At 37.2% G+C, this 23,631-nt stretch overlaps 1 protein-coding gene across 1 annotated transcript in view; it reads left to right on the plus strand.

The window, feature by feature from the left end:
* Positions 1 to 5,179: 5,179 nt before the first annotated feature.
* LOC107663746 (receptor-type tyrosine-protein phosphatase mu-like) overlaps positions 5,180 to 23,631 on the plus strand; it is a 313,414-nt gene continuing 294,962 nt past the window's right edge. Inside the window, exon 1 of the mRNA XM_016454059.1 lies at positions 5,180 to 5,478. Coding sequence (XP_016309545.1) covers positions 5,397 to 5,478 — 82 coding nt within the window. The 5' untranslated portion in view covers positions 5,180 to 5,396. The remainder of the gene's footprint in view (positions 5,479 to 23,631) is intronic.

Raw genomic sequence — 23,631 nt, forward strand, 5'->3', positions numbered from 1 at the left:
CACACACACACACACACACTCACACTCATTTTTTTTTCAGTATATACTGTATATTTACTAATGATAAAGTGGTAATCACAGACATTTTGATGTTTATCAGTTTGTCTTACATTTCCTTATATTTCCCAGAAGTCAATGCATCTGCTGTGAAGTGAAACAGAACCGTCAATGTCAGACAAACAGTTGATTTTGTGGAGTTTGTTTAAGAGTGTTTGTGTCGTGACCTTGTTAAGGAAACGCTGTGAGCTAATCGACAGACGGTATATATATATATATTTATATATCTGACTGTTCCTGTTGCTTTAGTACTTCAGTGAGCCGATATAATCTACAAGATCTGCTTCACAAACAGCAGCGTTTGCTCAGAACGTGTCCTTCCTCAGAAACGCACACAAAGAAGGGCAGATGTTTGGAGGAACAGACCGCTGAGGTCTCCACATCCAAAACTCAGACGAAATTCAATTACCGTGCCAGCTTTAAATTTAATAACCTCGTTTAACAGAAAACTTTCCAAACTGAGGCCGGAGACCCGCACACAGCTGGTAGCTTTTCAAAGCCGTGTTTGTTTGCTGCAGCTCAAGGTCTCGCTTTGAATATGAGCGACTGAGGCGGATGCTTTTGTTCTGAATAAAAACTCTAATGTTTACAGACCCTGCTCCTCTCGCTTCCCCGTCAGGACACTAAATATAGAGGCATTTATGTGCTTTTAGTCTCCAGATCTCCAAAAGAGGCTCATTCTGAGCACATCAGTCCTGCTTCACCCTCATCAAACACATTACAGTATCAGTGTGCACTTCTGACAGCATACAGTCTCTCGGTAAGCACTCAAAAATACTCAAGTAATATGTGACTAATATTGAACTGTAATTAACCCTGACGTATGAAATAATAGTCAGAAAAATCTAAATAAATTTTTTAAAATGGAACGGTTTATTAAACATTTAGACAAAAAAAAAAAAAGATTTATATATGTTGTTGAGTATCACATTTATTTAATGAATTTATAGAATATGGATGAAAAACAGCTCCGTTTTATTAAGAGTCTCAAAAGGAATATGCAATATGCAATGCTGACATTTATATGGCCAAAAAGATATATTTAATGTTTATTTTATAAATGAAGTGAGATATGTTGTCTTGGTAACAAAACAAAATAAACTAAGTTTGGATTTTTTATATTTTATTTTATTTCAGTTTGTTGCCAAGGCAACATTTCAAATTTGTGTTTACTTGTTATAGTACAAAAAACCCTAAAACTGAAGAATTCATAAAGAAAGAAAGAAAGAAGGATATGTAGTGAGAATATGGAGGAAAATCAGCTCAATTTTATTCAGAGACCCAAACTGAGCAAAAATATGAGTTTGCTGCAGATGCTGATATTTCTGTGATGAAACTCTGCTGCTTGTAATGTAAATCAATGAGATCTTTATAACAGTATAGAGCAGATACTGAGATAAAATGATCTAAATATCAGTCATCGCTCTATATCTGCAGTAATCTGTCTCCGTAAGATGAGATTGAAATGATCCAAACATACAGTGGGTACGGAAAGTATTCAGACCCCCTTCAATTTCGACAGGAGACGTGAAGAGATCGTGTGTGAAACAGGACAGTTTTGATCATTTACAGCCTCAGAAATGATATTGATGCATATTCAGACGTCTCCACATAAACGCGTCTGTGTCTTTTAGAAACCCTGACCTGTCTCTGACCAGTCTCTGTTAGAGCTCATGCTTATCCAGAGCGGTTTTTAAAAAGTGCTTTAGCTTCACGAATGAGAGTGTTGCGGTCAGCAGAAGACAAGCGTGCAACTCAGCAGGTTATGAAAGAAATGCTTCCTATATAAACACAAGAGATCAGACACATGCACCTTCTATATTATAACCATTTTTCATAGGTTAGAATAATGGTAAAGTGCATCATTTTATAAAATCTCTATCTGCATCGAGAGTTAATTTAGTATCATTGAGATACAATTATAGTTTTAAATTTTTTTTTTAAATTAGTTTCTATTTTTGTATTTTCCATTGAATTATTTTTTTTTAAGTTAAATTTTAGTAATTGTGTTTTTTTTTTAAATATGTCTATACAGTTTTTATACATTTTTATTTCAGTTTTAGTTTTAGTTATTTTAATGCATCAAGATAAACTAAATGAAAATGAGAAAGGTTGCCTAGCTGAAATGAAACAATTATTTTTTAAATATATATTTTTTAAGTTATTGGACTTTTTTTTTAATAAGCGTACTATTATATATACTATTATACATTATATTTGAAAAAAATAGTAAAATCATGAAAACACTAAAATAATACAAAATTAAGTTTTAAAGAAATTCCTACATAGATAAAATGTATATTTATATATATATATATATATATATAGGAATAGAATAAGAGAGATGATTCCATCATTTGTGTGTGAAGAAGACAGGACAGCACTGAGCTGTAGGGGTCAGAGGTCAGGGGTCAGAGGGTCCAGACCGGATACTGAGGGTCTGTTAACTTCCGGGACGAATGTTTGGAAACAGATCGGAGCAGATGTGCTACACGAGAAGAGTTTGGGAATCCTGCCCTCTTTAATCCTTATTGATTCATCATGCAACAAACACAGCAACTGAGACTACAAACACACCGGGGCTAGTTGTCCCAAACGGCCATATCACATCCTCCAATGTCCAGTTGCATAAATCGTCAAACCTCTGGGGAATCTGTCCTATAAACAAAAGTATAATGTTTGTGTAATATCAGTAACACAATGAAAGCACACTGACATACATTTACATTCAGACGGGAGTCAAGAGCTCTTCTCTGGAGTATTTCAGAGAAACATCAGGGCGGGGCAAGTTGTCACACATTTTATATGTTGTAATTTTACACCTTTAATGAACTATATCTTTACATCTTCAGGCTGAACAATGGTTTGTTAACACATCAAATAGCCTGAAACTTATTTTAAACAGATACTTTGTAGATGATGCCTTTTTTTTGCTTTACTTTAGATATTTCACTCTTCAAAATCATTCTTCTTGCAGCAGACTCATATTGTGACATTTTCTTTCTAATTTAGAATTTCAGAGTTTATGTCTGAATTTAAAATAAAAAATTTATAAAAATATATTTAGATAAATAGTAGCTGCATATAACAGCTAGCCCCAATTTCCCAATAAAGATTAAAGAGATTAAACAGAATATAGAATCATAATAGTGATTAAAAACATTTAAACGACATAAAAAGCAATAAACAAAAAAGGAATGGACATATTAATCTTCCCAGAGAACTGGGCTCATTTCATGCCAAATTAAACAAAGAACAAATCGCCTACAACTTCATGTTTTAAAGCAGGGCTTTACAGTGTTTTAGATGAACACAAATATGATCATCCTCATGCAAAGAAACCCATCCTAAAACATAAAAGCCATGTAATATATATATAGTGTCTCGTATAAAGACCCAAAATACCCGATTTATATAAAATAAAGGTTCTAGAGGGTGTTTTTCGCAGTGATGAGAACCTCTTAATGATCAGTTCTTAAAAGCAAGATTTTTTAAGTAGTGTGAAAAACATTTTAATAATCTGAATAACTATTTTCCACTATAAAGAACGTTTTGTCCAATGGACATATGTTAAAGGTTCTTCACGAAACCATCAATGCAGATAAAGAACCTTTATTTTTTAGAGTGTATAGGGTGAAGTCAGCTCAAATGGGCCAAATAAGGTTGTCATATCTCTTTACATTTTTACAGCCAATCACAATAACTGATCTAGCATTGTTGCTTCGACACTTGTTGACATGTAACAATAATGTTAGAGTTTTTTAAGGCGGGCAGAGTGTTACATTGTACGGTAAGTGAGCCTGACAGTAAATTTCATTCATCACTAATGAGGGTACTAAAGCAATTATAAGTAAGCTTACCAACAAAGCAAAGGTTTATGAACAATGCTCTTAAAAAAAAAGAAAATTGGATTTTTGTGAAAAAGGTCATTTTAGGTAGAAATGGTTATTTAAGCTAAAAGGGCCACTATTTTTTCGGCTAAAATGGGCTGCATACACACACACACTTTTACACAGAGTTTGAGGGTGAAAATAGGTCTAGATATGTATCCATACAAAATATTAACAGTCTTTTTAAAAAATTGCATTGTAGACAGTATGGCAGGAGGACAAGCAAAGAAAGGAGAGACAAGAAGAGAGAAGAGAAAGGGAAAGAAAGGAAGAAGTACACTTGACTCGGTGCAATGTTAAGACCTACAGTAGCTACAGGACATGTTTAAGTGTTTTTATTTATTTTTTCTAATCTTTAACAAAATGTGTGACAAATATTTGACAAGCATATGCACACAAAAGACACCAATGCACAGAAACACACACCTATACAACATGATCAGTTCTTTTTTAATCGCATTGTGTAATGAAATATTCTTTCAACTTTCTATTTAATGAAATACATTTATGGTGTTGTTGCTATGGCACACTAAAGACAATAGTGTCAATTTATTTGTTGCTCAAGAAGATACCTGCTGATACTCTAACTCTCATCATTTTAAAAGTTATAGTTTTTCACGTAAAAATTTTTTTTTATATATATATATATATATATATATATAGGAAGCGTGGTGTTGACTTGGCGGTGCTATTTGTTCTATTGTAGCAAAGCGCAGTCAGATGTCATGTTTCTAGAGCAGAGCGTGGCAAATGTGCGGCTGCGTGCGTGAACACTCCTCACGCGCGCTGCTGATGGGAGATGACAGGAAAGACTGTAGCAGTCGGAGGCGATGAGAGTCGAACGTACCCCCGCTTTAATAGAGTCGAAAGCGCAATGATCTCTGAATGCAAAGACACAAGCGCTACAAAGGCATGTGTGTGTGGATCAAGGCGCGGACACATGGAAACATGATGGGCTTGAGGCATGATACACACAAACACACACACACACACACACAGATTGTGTCTCAAATCTGATGAGCGCAGATTCACAGCAGTTCCGAGTCATCTGTTGCGTATTTACGCATCGCATCCACACAGTTCCCAACGAACTAAACTTCGGCTCAGTTCGGTTCGGTTCGGCTCGATCCGCTCGTTCCGCGAATACAGCGCTACTGGTTTTAGGAAAATCCCCAGTTAAACGCGTTAAAGCGGAGAGCCGGAGCGCACGCTTAAACTCCACCGGAGACCGACAGCACAACACGCCCCTCTGCTCGCGTCGCGGTGACGTCACGCTCCTCCGGCGGCGGTCCTAAAGTCGGTAACGAACGGACAGACACAGTAGAGTTGAACTAGTCCAGAGACGCTGACCGGGGCGTAACGTTAACAGCTGCTCAGACAAACGGGAATAATTTCGGTTTGGCGCGGAGCGCGAGAGGAGCGCGGGGTGGCGTTCGCGAGACTCCCGCCATGGATCGGAGACTTTTAACGGCTTTCCTCTTCTCCTCCGTTATTTTCATGATCTCAGCCGAAGCGGGTCCAGAATCCCAAGGTAAGACCATCGGTTGTTTTCTCAAACAGGAGATTCTCCTCAGTCGCGTAGCGGAGCAAATCAACTTTATAAAGTTACTTTATTAGCGTCTGATGCCAGATTGCGTCTGTATTGCTCTGTCGCCACAGCCCAAACTTTCCCTCAGAGCCGCTGGCGCTCAAACCTAGCGAACTCTGCAAATCTTCGCCTTCTTCTGAGGAAACATTACCTCATTTTCTCTGTACATTTCGTTTAAAACAACCATCCCGTGTGTCTTTTGATAAATAACCGAAGACTATTTTTATATAGCCTAACAAGTTAATCCTCCTTTGTGTTTTTCCTAATTTTCTTCGCTAACAAAAACTGCCATAGTAGCTATTTTAGTGGACATTTATATCACGGACACGGTTTGTTTTTTTCTATAAGTAACGTTACCATAATCCCAGCTAACGGAACGTTCTCAGAACATTGGCCAACGTTCTATAAACGTTCTTTTAAAGTTATGAAAAAACGTTCTTCCAATAGCGTTAATAGCTCATTCAGAGTGATCTGGAGTTTAATAATGTTTGTGAGATGTTCTCTCAAACACATTATCTATACGTTTTTTCCTCTGAAACGTTCATATAACGTGTGTTAAACGTTCTGTCAGTCAGTCACCGCGTTTAACTAGATAACAGACTCAAACAGAGAGAGAGAAAGGCATGCCTTTGTGCTATTTTTATCTTTAGTTATTCTATAATCTTATTTTTTGAATGCAATGCAGTCAAACACAGACAGATACTTTCCCTCTGCGTTGATGTTTCTTTTGAACTTACTCTCCTAAAGTGCATGTAACTAGTAAATGAGACCCATCTGTGTGTTTAATGAAAACCATGAAAGTGTTTGAGATGGTTTTGCAGCAACCGAGACCTCAGCTGTGCATTACAAGTGTTTAGTGACTTTAGTGTTAAAACGTGTCGTTTTAAAAGATGCTACAAACTGTGACTTCTTGGTTATGCCTGAGTTAAACTCTTATTTCATGCATATATAAATGATAATGTAGTTATGTCGTCCATCTCAGTAAGCTGAATGGTTTTTGCAGATGTTTTATTGTGTTTTGTGTCCTGATGGGGGCAGCAGTGCTCGCATATGATGTGGGATTAACTCCAGATTCCCACTATCATATACAAATAACACAAAAATCCAATATATGAGACACCTAGATGCTTGTGTGACACATAAGTAGTTCTGCTAGTATTAAAGGACCGACGCTCATGAAACCTGAAACTTTTATTCATTTATGGAAAATGCATACATATGAAAAGATTATATATACATGACTTTTCCATTTGTATTTTTAAAAATGTTTAAACTAGTTTATATATATTTCTTTTTTTATTTGTTTAGTTCACTTTCCCATATATATTTTATATAAAATATTTTAAAATTGTATTTATTTATTTATTTGAGTTATAATTGGATACAAAATATTTAATAATTGGTTACACGAGTGCTATAAATTGATACAAATGAAGATGCATGATAACAAACTGAAATTAGCTGGTCCACAGGTTTGGGATCGCTATATTACACAAATAATGGTGTGCAAAGAATTAATCATATGAGTGATTTTTGCTTGTTTGCATGAGTTAGTTTGACATATTTCATGTACAGAACTGCTATTATTTTTTCATCGATTTCTAAGAGGAAAACAGCTAAAATCAGATGAATTGCATTGCTCAAGCTCCCCTCGGAGAAAGAAAGCATTGTCAGTTTTCGGTCCAGATTCATTGACCGTCGCCCCCAGAGCAGGATGAGCATTATGGAGATTATTTTGACTGGTGACGCAGAGGATATCCTGAGCCGCGCAGCCGTTAACAGCCTCTTCCGTGGATTCAGTCCTGCAGCACATTGTGTTTGATTCACATTGTTCTCGTTGTTGACAAGCTTGCATTCATCATGACGGGCATCACCTGTGTGTTTTCTGAGCTCGTTCTTCCCGAGCACCGCTGGGTTAGTCAGTTTCCTTTAATTAGTCCAAATTATATTCATGGAGTGTTTTCAAGACTCATGGGAGGTTGAAACTAGATCTGCGTTTAATTGAAGGAGGGCAGCTAATTGTGTTAGCGTGCCATTTTGAAGGATGCATGAGCCACATGGCTGAAGCTGCAATAGTTTACCATCGTCTGCCAAAAGCATTTCTGCGCCCTTGTGCAGAATTCCAGTCCGGCCTCTCAGTGTTAGAAAGCCATCGACCCCTAACATGAATCGTTTAGGAGCCAAATGACCTTTTGTTTCAGTTGGCAGATTACAGAATTGCTCGATTTAGACACACAGTCATCTACGCTCACATCTGACTTAGATCAACATAGAGGTGCAGTAAATGCTATCATTTTAAATTGATAAATTACTGCATTTGAAACTGAATCATGGTTTTTCTTGACTGACATTTGTTCATGAATCAGACATAATGGGCCATGCATCATGACTGATGAATACATAAACAGATGCAATGAACCCTTTTCACAGACTGAGATTCATTTCCAACATTAATAATGGCATACATCTTGCAAATATTTATTTATTTTATAATTTAATGTCAATTTATAAAACCATACTTTGTGCTATAATACTTATAGTACTTTTAAAATCTTTATAATTGAGTGCTTTAGTGTTCAGGTTGTTGTGTTTGTCCTTATGTTTCCTGCTTTTGTTCCTGCATCAGAAAGAATTAGTTTAAACCTTTAAAGTCATCATGAAATGCTGTTTGCAACCCATTTTATTGACACTTGTGAGTGAAACAGGATATTAGTAACTGATTGCAGGGTGTAATCTGAATGTGAGTGTAGTAAAACAATGCAATTAAAAACTAGTTTAGCTAACATTATCCTACATCTTACACGGCCTAAGTGGAAAGTAAATGATGCTTATTTGTATTTCATATTATACAATATTATTTTTCATATTATATGCATGTTTTGGAATGACAGAAAACAAGCTAAAGGAATAGTTCATCCAAAAATGAAAATTTGCTCACCCTCAGGCCATCCGAGATTAGGATGAGTGTGTTCCTTCATCAAATCCAGCATTAAGACGTTTTTAACTAAAATACGAATCTATAATTCATAATAACGCTTCCTCCAGTGAAAAGGTGTTCTGGTCTGAATCAGGAGAGAAATCTGCACAGATCAAGCAGCGTTTAAACAGCTCTAAACTAGGGCTGCACGATTAATCGCATGCGATATTTAACGCGCATCTTGTCAGAAAGCCGGTTCTGTAATCAGCGTAAATCTCCATCACCTGCGGGCTTTCACATTGAGCAGCATTAACTACACAGAGCCGTTGTTCACTGATGAGCAGCGCAAAAAATCGCGCGAATATGAACGTGGTTTAGCGCAGCTCGTCAGTGAACAACGGCTCTGTGTAGTTAATGCTGCTCCATGTGAAAGCACGCTAATTACAGAACCGACTTTACTAACAAGATGCGCATTAAATATCGCATGCGATTTATCGTGCAGCCCTACATCTAATATTTCATAAGAATATTGATATATAAAACAAGCAAATCTTTACATTATATTGCATTTGCAACCATTTCAGTCACAGTCTGCATATATGCGCTAGTGTAGATGTTCACCTGTGTGTGTGTGTAGGATTGTTCATTAGCAGTGTGCAAGTTGCTGAGTAAACAGTGCTGTACTAATGAAAGCTCCCTCGTCCTCGGGTGGGCTACAAACGAGCATAAAAGCTAATGAATCAGCCGCTTCCACTAACACAGGCCTGCTGTAGTGCGCAAGGTGGACAGGTGGTCTGCCAGCGGCTTCGTACCATCACGCTTCACGAACGAGCATAAATAAACAAGCGCTAGGTGATTAAGCCCTAATAATACGACGGCCGCTGTTCTGCGAAGTTAAGCCCCTTTGTAGGTGACGTGCAGAGCTCAAAAACACAGCTAATTAATCCACAATGGGCCAGCGCTGTCCCAATTTCAAAGGCTTTTTCGGTAGAGAGGTTTGTTTGATGCTCGTGGTTTCGGAGGTGAATGTTCGTTTGACCACAGGCGAATATCTCCATTACTGTCAACCTGCGTCTGCAGAGTTTTAATGGCCCTCGATTGACTCATTAACAAATTGCCGGGCCTAGTTTAACTTCACTGCAGCACTTTTCCGTGTTTTCCTGACCTAATTATGATCAGGCCATTGTTTCTTGAAGGGTAGACGCGGCCCCAGATTTTTTGACGGGAAGTTGGCCCACTTGAGCATCGTACGGTTGCCCGAGGCGAGAGATGAAAGCCGCGCAGGAGAGCAGAAGTTTCCTCCACATTCCTGTTCGTCTCCCACATTTGGTGCCATTTTTAATTGTTGCCAAGCATCGATGCCCGGCGCTAATCCCAGAGATTTATTTACATCGACGCTAAATAGAGGAGGCGTAAATATTTGAGCTGCACGCGAGGACCGTGTCGTGCCAAATTGTTTTTTTAATGACACTAATTATTTCTCACGTTTTTTTTCTGGTGTTTATCGTGAACCTGGCATGTGTGTGTCTCTTTCATTGAGCGGTTCATGTTTGCTGAGTGTTTTAGTGTTCGGGTTTGTCCTTCTGTTTCCTGCTTTTGTTCCTGTGTCAGCAGGAATTCATTTGCACCTTTATAGTCAACATGAAATGCTGTTTGTAACCCATTTTATTGACGTATTTGTGGGTGAAACAGGATATTGATTACTGATAGCATGTTGTAAAGAAGACTTTTTAATACGAAGGGAAAAAAATTGGAACTTAATTGAGTGTCGTGGGCCAAAAGTTACGTTATATCCATCTATATTATATTAAATTGTACAGTATTACATTTGTTTATTTATTTAAACTTTTTTTTTCAATTTTAAAATGATTTTTAATCAAATGTTCTTATATTATTGTTTATATTTCAATGCAAAAATAAAGCAAAACATTTGGGAAAAAAAAAAAAAAATGTGACCCTGTACCACAAAACCAGTCATAAAGGTCAAATTTTTTTCTGAAAGCTGAATAAATAAGCTTTCCATTGATGTATGGTTTGTTATGATGGAACAATATTTGGCTGAGATACAACTATTTGAAAATCTGGAATCTGAGGGTGCAAAAAAATCTAAATATTGAGAAAATCATCTTTAAAGTTGTCCAAATGAAGTTCTTAGCAATGCATATTACTAATCAAAAATTAAGTTTTGATATATTTACGGTAGGGAATTTACCAAATATCTTCATGGAACATGATCTTTACTTAATATCCTAATGATTTTTGGCATAAAAGAAAAATCGATAATTTTGATAATTTTGATGTATTGTTGGCTATTGCTACAAATACACCCCAGTGTCTTAAGATTGGAATATTGGAAAAATTGGAAATGAAGATGTGCTTTAAGAGCATGTTATATATTTCTTTAATCATTTCTGGTGTAAAGTGTAAAAAATAAGGCCAGATATGAATGTGAGTTTGCTAAAACAATGCCTTAATAGCTATTTTGACCATGAGTTTATATTGTCTCAATTGGAAAGTAAATGCTTGCACTCTTAAAAATAAAGCATCTTTATTGGCATTGATGGTTCCATGAGAAAACTTTAACATCCATGGGATCTTTCAAAAGGTTCTTCATAGTGTTTCTTTAGATTCTTAACATGTTCTTACTAAGAAAATCATTGTTCTTTTAAGAACTGATTATTGAAAGGTTCTTTGAAGAAACAAAAATAGATCTGCTATGGCATCGCTGTGAAAACCCCCTATTTTTAAGAGCGTATTTCATGCCGTTTCCATCATAACCGCTCAGTCTGGTTCAAGGTAAACCAAGCTGGCTGTTTTATTTTCCTTCCTCTCTCTGCTCATGTTATTTTGACATGCACTACAACAGTAATTTTACACTCCACATAACTGCTGCTCTTGAGTCCAGGCACAGTCCGGTGTAAGAGTACAGATTTAATTGCATTAATAATCCAATCATTGAGTGCTGACATTGAACCTGCCCTTTCAGAGCGCTCGGCCACGGGAGCGCAGGAAATGCCAGAACAGTTAGAGCCAAAATGGAGGCCTTTTCCATTTTAATAATGGCACATCTTGTTTAGAGTCCCGTGCCGCTGCATGAATAACGTCTCAGTGAAACGCTCGGCCACGGCACACGAGGAAAATCAGGCTGTGTATTCAGCTCACAGCCTTCACATTGCCCTCCCTCCCATTGCATCCTTAATTAGTTTTCCACAAGATGAATACAAGAACGTAACGGCTATTTTTAACTGTAAATGCTTGTTTGTGGTTATGTGCATGTTGTCTGATAGATGCCACCAGTGCAGTCCATTGTTTCTGACAGACCATTTTTGATCATTCAGGGCTTGATGTTATATCCAAATCAATGCAATTATATTTTTCTGGTCTTGGGACTTGGTTGCAAGTGCATCAGTTGTTGATTGGATGTTCAAAACACTCAAAACTGTATGCAGGTGGGTGTAAGTTTGGGAAAATTCCAGCATGCATCACAAGAAAGAAGATCCAGTTATGACATTTTGATTAAACAGTACGAGCTCAAAGAATTAAGAAATGAAACCTGCACGGTTTAATTGCACAATAAAATCATGCATTTGAAATAAGGGTGAATTTTCATTGCATGCAAATGCACAGGAGACTCTAGTAGAGCTTGATGTTGACTAACATGTTGATAAGCAAATGATCCAAAACTCAAATGCACGGCTCATGCAGATGTTGAGTAAAACAGTGCATTGCAATGAGATCAAAGCATTTGCATTGCACAGAAGCATATTTTTAATGTTTCTCTTGACTGAATCTATCTTTGTGGATTTCATTTTAAAACAGCCGTGAGTACGGCTGTCTAGACGTTTGCAATAGAGCTGTAGTGTCTCAGTAGCATCTGCGGAGAGCAGGAACAGTGAAGCACAGATGCTGCTGATGCAAGCATTCACTGTGGAGCAGCGCGCCGGAAAAGTATTCACCAAAGGGAGCTGGATCATTAATAAACATTATGCAAAATATGTGTGTAATTTGTAAAATTAATATTGAACTGAAATAAAACTGCAGCATTAGTATTTCTTATTGAAGCTCCTTTTGGAGAAACGCTCGCAGCGTTGGGTGTCTTTTTAACCTTGAATTGAGTGCTTACAGCGGCTCCAGGGGCTTTGGAGGAGCAGGCAAAGGGAATTCTATATTAAAAAAGACTGTTAAATGCACCCAATAACAGCTGAAAGGCAAATGCATGTAAATATTTAATTGGGCATTATACAGTATTTTGGGTTAGGCCAAAATATGCAATATATATTCCAGTTGGAGCTGCTTCCCAACTAACAAAAAATATGTTCTAGGAATGTTTTGGTAACGTTCTTATTAAAAGTTATGAAAACATAATTTCTGATCATTCAAAATGTAAGTTTTTAAAAAAATGATTTGGAAACGTTTTTCTTGGTCATGCAAAGTTTTTGCGCTAATGTTTTCAGAACATTATTATTTGAGACCAGGTAACGTTGTATTTAAGTTACTGGACGAACGTTAAGTTACGAAAACGTTATTTCTAAATGTGCTGTTTAAAATGCCCAGTTTTAAAAATGTTTTATTTTTTCTCAGTTCTGTGAACGTTCAGGGAACATTCCATTTTATCATTTTGAAAACATTTTAGGTTCTCTAAACTTTCTGAAACAAGTAGTAACTTAAAAAAACATTAGGTAAGTGTCCAAATAAATTTTTCAGGGAAAAACGTTCCTTGAACGATGTGTGAATAATGTTTTTATGCTACCGTTTTGAGAACATTATTATTATTATTATTATTATTATTATTAAAGACCATAACGTTGAACGTTTTTGTGTTACTAGAAGATCGTTTGCTCATTGAGTTATGAAAACATTTCTGAAAGTTATTAACATTTTAAAACGTCCAGTTTTTGTTTTTAGCTAAATGTTTTAGAAGTGTTTTTTCTTGGTTATACAAACTGTTTTTTTTGGTTAAAAATGATCCGAAATCAATATTTGAGCAAGTACATAACCAGCCAGTGTTCAAAACTATCGCCTTACTTTAGCCCGATTCACAGCGGTTAGCTTATAATCATGTTTTCTAATTTGAGTGGTACGCGTTTCGTTTTCACGCGAATTCGAGCATGGCACTGCGTCATTACGTCACGTCTGTAAACATAAAGAAGTAGTCCCGGCTACTAGGCTATCGCATGTGAGGATCCTGCAGGTGGCGGATCGTTTATAGCCTTTTCTCACAGCAGCTAGAATAATTAAATGTATCAATTTTTATGGCGGATTGTAATCCAGAAAGGATTATGTGTTTATGAAACACGTGAATGAAATGAAATTATATTCCAGTTTTAAATGTGCATCTGATTACAGATTGCCTGGGATTACACAAGATTTGTATTTTAAAGACAACCAGTTCGAAGGGAGCATAATTTGCTTTTTGGGTTAAAAGAATTTCTTAATATGAAATTCGAAGAGTATGACAATTAGAGATTAGACTGTGCAGAAATTGAAATCTACACGCTACACACTATACTCATAGTCACACAATGCTGATGTTGTTAACATTAATAATTTGAGAATAAAGTATAACAATAATAATAATTTGTACGTTTGATGTGATATGAGCTAACCGATCTTTAGATTTAATTACCATTGGTAGCGAGATTTATGGTAATGCTTTTTTCCTCAGTTGGTCAGAACAAAAGTGGCAGACCATGTTTTATTGACTGCAAGAATGTTTGTTCATATCGGAGGGAGAACCTTACCCGAAGTCACAAAAAGTCCTTTTGTTTGCACATTTGTGACCCTGGACCGCAAAACCAGTCTTAAGTCGCTTGGGTATATTTTTAGCAACAGCCAAAAAAAATTTTTATTTTTCCTTTATGCCAAAAATCATTAGGATATTAAGTAAAGATTATGTTCCATGAAGATATTCTGTAAATTTCCTACTGTAAATATATCAAAACTTAATTTTTGATTAGTAATATGCATTGCTAAGAACTTAATTTGAACAACTTTAAAGATGATTTTCTCAATATTTAGATTTTTTTGCACCCTCAGATTCCAGATTTTCAAATAGTTGTATCTCAGCCAAATATTGTCCTATCCTAACAAACCATACATCAGTGGAAAGCTGATTCATTCAGCTTTCATATGACATATAAATCTCAATTTCAAAAAATTGACCCTTATGACTGGTTTTGTGGTCCAGGGTCACATTTCAATGGTGTTTTGATGGCCGTTTCAGTATTCCTGCCTGCTTTTCTTGTGGCACTTGTTCCGTGTGCCTGTTTTTGGGTCACTGTCACTCTTCTCCGAGCAGGAAGGATATATGGATTTATGAAGCGCCCCAGGACATGGCCCGCTCCTTAACACCTCATATTTCATCTGCTCTTGATGGATGAAACCCTGTATGTATGTCATCCATTTATACGAGCTCAGACGAGGAGGGACGTTTTGAAGGAACTGGAGGGGAATCTCTTGTGGCATGGGCAAAGTTAAGTGAGGTTAAGAACTCGCTTCTAAATTAGAGCAGCTGAGCGTTTTAGGGGCTAAATGTGTTACCAGGAGGAGAGCGAACTGCAGCGGGCGGCCTTTAAGATGATATCTTTATAAAAAACGCTTTGAGTTAACCAGACGTTTCCGGCTGTGGTCTGTTCAGGGTTTTTGTGGCTCAGTGTTCAGGTGTGATATGGTACAAAGAGGGTTAAATATCAGACCAGCCTTTAAGGCAACATGAAACCACTTCCACAACCCATTCTGCTGTCATAATGTGGCGTATTTTCAAGTGAAACGCAATACTCAAGTTGAACAATGCAGGGTGGGAGTTGATTTTATATTTTGGGAATTGATTGGATGGTTAAATTCTGTCATAATTTACTCATTCTAAACCTGCATGGCTTTACTTCTTTCATCTGTGCTACACAAAAGAATATATATTTTGAAGAACGTTGGCAGCCAGACAACACTGGATCCCTCTTGACTTCCATTGTATGGACAAAAAACAAGTCAAGTCAAATTTGTATAACGCTTACACAATGTTTCAAACCTGCTTTAAAGAAAATCATGGTTAATCTTATGTCTTTATAACTCATAGTCGCATTTAGCAGATTAGAGGTGGACAGTAATATAATTTATTTTGTGACAATGCAAGCAATCAAGCTGTTAAGATTTGCTGTAAAGTATACCGCTTTACGTGAATGTGCTGTATGTATGTGGATGAAGTTGGACATGATTATATATTTATATAACTTTATATATAGAGCTTTGCAATAATAGAATTATATTTCTTTTCAAAATATGTTCCTTTGTTTACCACAGAAGAAAGAGGAGGAGTAAAAAAAAAAAAGGATGATTTTTTCCTTGAACTATCTGTTTATTGATGGTTGGGAAAGGAGAAGCAAGATTTTACATTTTGATGAAACACAAAATTAATAAATTAACAAAGTATTTAAAATATGATTCATGATGACTTTAAATGGTTTTCCAGCTGAGAAAAATCTATTCTAAGAACACTTTTGTAACGTTCCCATCAAGTTATGAAAACTTTATTTGTAAACGTTCTGTTCTCTGAACATTTTTAAGTTTCTGTTATCTGAATGTTCTGAAAACATTTAAAAAAACATTAGATGAACATTCAACTAAAATGTTTCAGAAAAAGTTTAACAAACAGTGTATAAATGACATTTTTGTGTTAACGTTTTGAGACAACCAGATAACTTTGAACAAACGTTCTGTTTGCGTTACTTGAAGAATGTTTGTTCATAACTTTTGAGAGAACCTTGCAAGAACGTTCCCTATTATCTGGGCCATTTTAGCGTAATTTAACATTATCTTCCACCATGTTAGTCATGTGTTTCCATGCTGTAGATTGTGTCATGAATCTTGTAGTTTCAGAACAGGCAGTCGCTCCTGTGTCACAGATTATATTGTGAGGTTTTGTTAGGTTTGCGCTGCACGGACGTTTCGCTGCTCCTCCCAATGGAGCAAAGAATTAGTTTTAGTGTTTTTTTCCCCAAAGGAGCGCAGGGTTAGTCTAGCAGATCCGTTCTGTCCGCTGTTGCAGTACCGTAATGCTCCAAAAGCCTTGTAGAGGAGCCAGCAGCATGAAATGAGCCCCTCCACAATGATAAACGAGGCAAATCTCTACTGGGGAAATCCAATAGATGCCAAATTAAGCAAATCCCTGTTTAGATCATTGAAGAAAGGAAAATCATTCTGTGTGGCGATGCTTCCAACTTCTTGCCCAAACTTCTCCTCCTAATACTCAGCGTCCCAGAGCTGAGACAAAAACGAAGCGTATCGCACAGAAACCAGGCAACTTTGTTTGCTCGTGGAGTTGAAGACGAGCAGAAGTGACACAGAGCCGGCAGCGGCGCAGCAGGAGGCTGTCGGTTTCCCTTTAGGACCTCTAAACTGAGACTCGCACTTGTTCTGCTGTCAGGTGAAGCTCGCTGACGAGACGCAGACAGGCAGACGAGATGGTGTGTGAGATAAAGCAGACTGAGGGTCATTTGGACAGGCAGCAGATAAGAGCCGCAGGTCTTTCCGCAGGCACTGCATTAACAGCCACAGACCCCAAAGCCGCCTCAGAGGCCTGAACCAACACAACAGCCACTGCACTCACTCGCTTTCACGCTGCAAACCTTCGAGTCGAGTCTGAATGACCGTGTTTCTGAGATCAGCACACATGAATGCCATTGTGAGCAATCCAAGACTCATTGTGGAGCTTATTAACTCTTTCCCCGCCAGCGTTTTTAAAAAATTTCATGGCCCCCACAATATTTTATTGTAGGAATATCTGAACATGCAATACATCAAAATAAAAATCAGACCCGCTACTTTCAAACAAACAAACAAAAAAAGTTTTATTCTAGCTTCAAGCATTTTTTTTTAATCAACACTTGAATGTAGGTAGGTTTCATAAAAAAGCAACATTTTGAGCAAAAACCTGAGAAAATCGCATTTTTATCAAATACTACTGTACATCTGGATCATATTCAGTAATATTATCAAAGCAAAGATGCAGTAGATGGCTTCCATCAGCACTCCCAAAGCTTGCACAGGCCTTTACCACTTTCTGGATCCACATTTCACTCGCTAACATTAGGCAGTTTTCATTTATATGCCGTTAGTGTTGATGATCTTACTATTTTTCATATGCATATGCTTACATATGAGATCGCTCGTTTCTGCGTCTTCCTGGTGCACCATATACATCTAACAGCGCACATTTATATATGTTATACGTTTAAACTAACATTGTGATTTGCTTAATTCTGGTAATTCTGATAAGCTGTTGGACACGGGCAGGGCCTATATTTGAGGCCCGTGCAGGGCTCTAATCATGTGACACTGAAGACTGGAGTAATGATGCTGAAAATTCAGCTTTAATCACAGAAATAAATTACAGTTTAACAGATATTCACATAGAAAACAGCTGTTTTACATTAGAATAATATTTCACTTTTTTACTGTATTTTGAATAAATGCAGCCTTGGTGAGCAGAAGAAACTTCTTTCAAAAGCTTAAAAAAATCGTAATCCTTCCACACTTGTAGTGTAGTGTAATGACCGGTAGTGTATAAATCTGTAGATCTTCCCAGGAGCACATAAAGTGTTTCTCTTTCTCTCTCTCTCTCTCTTTCCAGTAATGCCCGCTTAATTTCCTCATAATTTGGCACCAGCCATTATTAAAGCAGGACAGTCGGTTGTCTTCGTGGAAGGAGGCGCCCTTCTCTTGGGTTTATCCGTCATGTTGTTTCCCAACATGCAGCAGCACAGAGTGTTGTGTTCTGCGGTTTCATCCCATCATGGCTAATTTGTTCCCATCTCTTGAGAGGGTGGGTGTTCTTAAAATGAATGAATAAGTAAACTAGGCCACTGGCTTTTGCTCAATACTTACAGCCTCGTCCAAATATTCCAAACTCTCCAACTCCCTTTTTTTAGTCTTTGGCAAACTTCAAGATCCAGCCAACCTTAAAGTTAACATGAAACCGTATTCACAACCCCGTTTACTGCCATAATGCAACTCGTTTTTACTTTGAAATGAGGAAAAAATGTCAGATGGGATTTGATTTGATTGTGAAAGTGGTCATTCCTTTGAATGTGGGTTTGATAAAACGGTGTCTATTGAATACAATCTCAAAATGTCTTAACTTCAGTTTTATCAAATTTAAAGGGCACCTATTATGCAAAATCCACTTTTACATGGTGCTTGGATATAAATGTGTGTTGGCAGCGTGTGAACACAACCACCCAACAACAACAATAAAAATCCACCCACTCCTCATTTTTTTAATCGCCTTTAAAACAAATCAGTCTCACTAGGCCTGCCGTTTTGATTCTCTGTGCAATGTGACATCACATTGCATAGGGCGGGGCCACGGGGGTTGATTGACAGCCCTGCACTACCATAGTTTCCATTTCTGTTTTGTCCCACTTTCAGTGTATATGGCTTTCTATATGTACGGCTGAACACTGGTTCTCTTGCTCTCAGTCATGTTGTGTCTACCGGCTGTAGGTAGGTGTGCAAACTAAGCAGAGAGACGTATACGTGGCGCCCTCTTCTGGAGACGGGGCGGGAAAATGCGTCTCATTTGCATTTAAAGTGAAACACACCAAAACAGCTCTTTTTTGCAAACACCGCAAAAATGACATTTTCCAGATGTTATAATAAATTATCTGTGGCGTATTTTGGGCTGAAACTTCACAGACACATTCTGGAGACACCTAAGACCCAAGACATCTTGTAAAAAGGGGCATAATAGGTGCCCTTTAAGGTAATAAAAAGTCTTAAACTGAGACTCTTCTTTCTTAGTTTTTTCCTTTCTTTTTTATTATTGGTAGTTTGGTTAAACAATAAACTGTATCTAGTATTTAATTTAATGTTAACTCTTGTAACTTAAGATTAAGATTCTGTTTGTAATGTGGAACTTTTAATTAGAAACAAGCCAGAAATAACTGTGGACCTGCAAATCATACTTTGTTTGAAGAGGAATAAAAGTTGTATGAGTTTTACTGCCTGCACAGTACAGTTTATTTCAACTGGAAACTGCAGCGATTCGTATGTATAGGTATGTTTTTTTAGTTTTGCAGGAATGTATTTAGAGGCATGTATTTCCAATGAGCCTGTGTTGGTAATTAGCGTTACAGCGACATGTTGTTTACGGCTCGGGCCGGTGTAAGGGCTGCATATATCCACAGTCAAACTGCAATCTCCAGATGCAGCAGTGCAAATAATGAGGGCATATGTTTACCTCCAGCTCCTCTCACCCGGGGAGATGGATTAAATTGAAGCAGTTTGGTTTGTTGTCAGATTCTTAAGTGTTGCTTTCAAGCACGAGCCGTCGCCGGGCCCCTGCGGAGGGTTTACTCGCTGGAACTGAACAGGGAAGGTCTCTCGCAGCTAATCGAGTCCTGCCAGGGCTCCTCCGCTGCCGCTTTTAGTCACCGGAGGGCCGTAATAGCAAACAGCGGGAAGTGTGGAAGGGAACAATGCTGCGTGCATACAAACAAACCCCGAACAGACACGCGCTCCTGTGCTGAGAAATGAATACACGGGCCGATACAACATTCACATTCAGAACAATTGACCCGATGTGACAGATGTCCAGAACTCACCGACCTGTTTGGCTTTATGCTGGTATACGGTCTTTTGAGTTTAGAGTGATCAGTCTTTTGTCAGAGATTTTATGGTGTACGTATGTCGAACTGGACTTTTATCCATCAGCATTAGATTTTGTATGCATATGCATTTTTATATGTTGTAATATACAGTTATATATAAAACAGAGGCGGCGGGCTTGAGAACAGTGCGGCCTGCGGATTTGACAAAGGAGCGGCCGGTGGGCTTGCGGTGGTCCACATGTGACGACCCCGGGCTGGACTCCGCTTCGTCCACGGTGAAAGCCGATCCGGCGATCCACAGCACTAAGTTGATGTATTCCCTCAGCGACCAGCACGGATCAGCTCCAGGCATGACGAAGCGGATATCGTCCTGTTTTGGAAGGCCAAACAAAGTAGTTTTGCTTTTACAACGAAACACACAGCGTCTTCACGACATGGCGGGGGGCGGCAACAATACTACAGCGAGAATAAAAGTTATGCCTTCTTTCTTTGCGTGAACATTTGGGCGGTGTTATGCAAATCTTCCCACATAGTGACGTAGACATGTGGGGCCGTGTTAGAACGAGCCGTTTTAGGTAGGCGTGGCTGACTCTTAACTTTTATAAAGAATATCTTGTTTGTAAAAGTCATTTCAACTTAAATTGTTAAACTGACTTAAAAAAAAATCTATTTGAATTTCATGTAACTTATAAAAAAGGTGAAATTGCTCAACTTAAAATAATGTAAAAATAGTAATGTAAGCCCAGACTTGCTGATTAAATGTTTTACTGTGTACTTTTTTATTTTATAGTGAATAATAATATTAAAATGGTATTTTTTCATATATTTGTAGAATAATAAAAATAACCTTTGCTGCTACTTCTCCATAATAGGGCTGCAACAAACGATAAAAAAAAGGATTAATCTAGAGATTATTAGAACGATTAATCGACTAATCGTCGACTATTTCGCTGATTAATCAGTAGACTTAGATTATTCAGCTTTTGCAATTAGTTAAAATATTGAGTTATACATATTCTAACAAATAAATAAAGGTAGACACTTCAGTTTTTGAAAATCATATTATGTAATTACAATTATTATACAATTAATTTATACAAATAAATATATTTGGCACACAAAATGAGGGGACAGACAGAGAAACTCTTATTCACCATTTAATTAGCTATATGAGAAAGTAACTGAATGACATCATTCTGCCTAACATCTGCTTTTGTAAGTCACATGGATGAGAAACAAAATAAAGGTAAGTTTATTTGTGATAAGACACTTTATTTTTGGATAAACTATTTTATTCACAACATAATCTCTCTTAAAATACCTTATAGGGTTATGATAATAAAAACAGTCCTGAGCTAGATCAAGCTTTGGTCTCTGCAAACCAAACTATCACTTTAATTAAATAATTCCCACTTATAAAACGATTTGATCATTAGCTAGCTCCACACTGGAGAGCTGCTTTATAACAGAAAATCAAGAAGTAATTCTAACTGAAAACGACACTGACTCTGGTTTTTCATGTTTAATACTGTAAAACTGCTTGATTTAAGGCTATCTATTCTATTGCATAAAGTACTATATAAATAAACGTGAAGTGACTGGACTTTACTGGAGTACTGAACTGCAGAGTTCATGCAAACATCCACATCGCTGTAATCAGATGCTTTCTTAACTGCTACTTTCTCACCGCTGTCAATTTTTGTTGTTTATTTCGTTATAGAGACGAAAGTGTGCAGCATGTATTTACATATTCATCCAAACGCTGCTCAGCAGCTTCAGGTTCGGCTGCTTTTGCTCTGAAGCACTGTGTCTTCTTCTCTTGGCTGAATTACAGTCTCGCGCAACAGCGCCACACTGGTCAAACCGCATTATTGCAGGCTCTTACATTAGGTCATATGAGATCAAATGACTACTCCACAAAAATATTTGATTATACGCTGTCGATAATGCCGACTATAAATAAATTTCACTTAATTACAATTCTAAGAAATGTAACTGGTAATGGCATTCTGGGATTTTTTTTCTCTCACAATTTAAACCTCTTCAACTTTACTTTTTCTTATTCAAAATTACTCTTTTTGGGGATTATATGATTTTCTTTTCATTTAAGTTCATTTTAATTCTGTTCTCGTAATTTCATATTTGATTTTCAATTCTAGTTCCTGTTTGCTACCTGGATACAAATTCAGAAATTATTTAAAATCATTGATTTAAAACCATTCTCTGACTCAAAACCATTCTCTGTTCAATTCTGAGCATTGCACATAACCCCAATAGATGCCTTTCCCCCCTAATGCCATGAAACTTGCTTTATTTTTGCTTCTGTATCCATGAGATCAAGTTCCTGTCACTTACTGAACAAAGCCTGACTGTAATCGCACAGATGGATGTGCTATTATCTCCGCTCTAAAAAAACGGCTCAAGCTGAAGCTTTAATGAAACTGTGACATGGCTAATTGCTGTAAAGGAGGTTGCATGTGTGTTTTGTGTTTGTGGGGTTTGTCTTGGTCTGTCAGCAGTTTGGCAGCAGTCAATGTTCCCTAAACCTGCGTGTTTGGCAGGCCGGATCTCCTCCTGTGGGCCGGACCTGATGTCATCCCGTCATGGAGGAATCCATTTCCACGGGCCTGGTCTCTCTGACACTTAAATTGCACAGAGAGCCAAGCGTGACAGACGCGGAGCTCACCAGTTAGTGTTCAAAATGCCACGGCGCACGACGAACCCTCATCAGTGCGGAGCAAGAGTTCATTTACCGTCGGTATGCCAGCGACAGGCCTGTGATTATAAAGACAGTGGGACATTTAGAGGTCTTGTGTCTCTTCGTAAGATCTGCGTTTAAGGGCTCAAGTGTCGTTTTGCTGAGTCTATATGTGTTTGGCCACATGGCACTGATTACTGAACACACAGCTGTTTATCCTCATGAAAATCACACGTCAGCACTTTTACACCGAGACCCTGAAGCCCAGGACAGACTGCGAAGTGGATCTTTTAAGTAGCTGTAATTATAGGATCAGTATATGTAAAATTACAGGCAGTGACAACAGAGCACAATATATACAAATACTGGTATCCCAACAAGTCTTGGCTTTGTCTTTAGTCTGAAAAATAAATGTTCTTCAATAGTTCTTTATTGCGATTATTACATTTGTAAACAACCGCAGTCTAATTAAATAAATGTAGTCTGTATGTGCTCAAATATTTTTGTGAGCAAAAATTCACAGCATTTGAAAAGATTTTGTAATGGAGAATGTATTAAAAGCTTTTCTTTTAGGTTTTCCACCAAAATAGAGTCTGATGAGTTTATTTAAGAAATTAAGACGGAAATATTTTACAATTGTAAAAATTAAAAAAATATATATAACAAATTTGTTTATTTATTTTTTCACAGTATATTACAATGGTAATATATTAATAATAATAATAATAACAATAATAACAATAAAAACAACAACAATAATAATAAAAGTAATGATAGTAATAATATTGAAATAGTTACTTTTTACATTTATTATTATTATTATTATTATTATTATTATTATTATTGACATATAAATAAAAAATACCAAAAATACCAAA

This window comes from Sinocyclocheilus anshuiensis, unplaced genomic scaffold, assembly GCF_001515605.1.
Source record: "Sinocyclocheilus anshuiensis isolate Anshui unplaced genomic scaffold, SAMN03320099.WGS_v1.1 scaffold2305, whole genome shotgun sequence".
In the NCBI taxonomy this organism is placed as follows: domain Eukaryota; kingdom Metazoa; phylum Chordata; class Actinopteri; order Cypriniformes; family Cyprinidae; genus Sinocyclocheilus; species Sinocyclocheilus anshuiensis.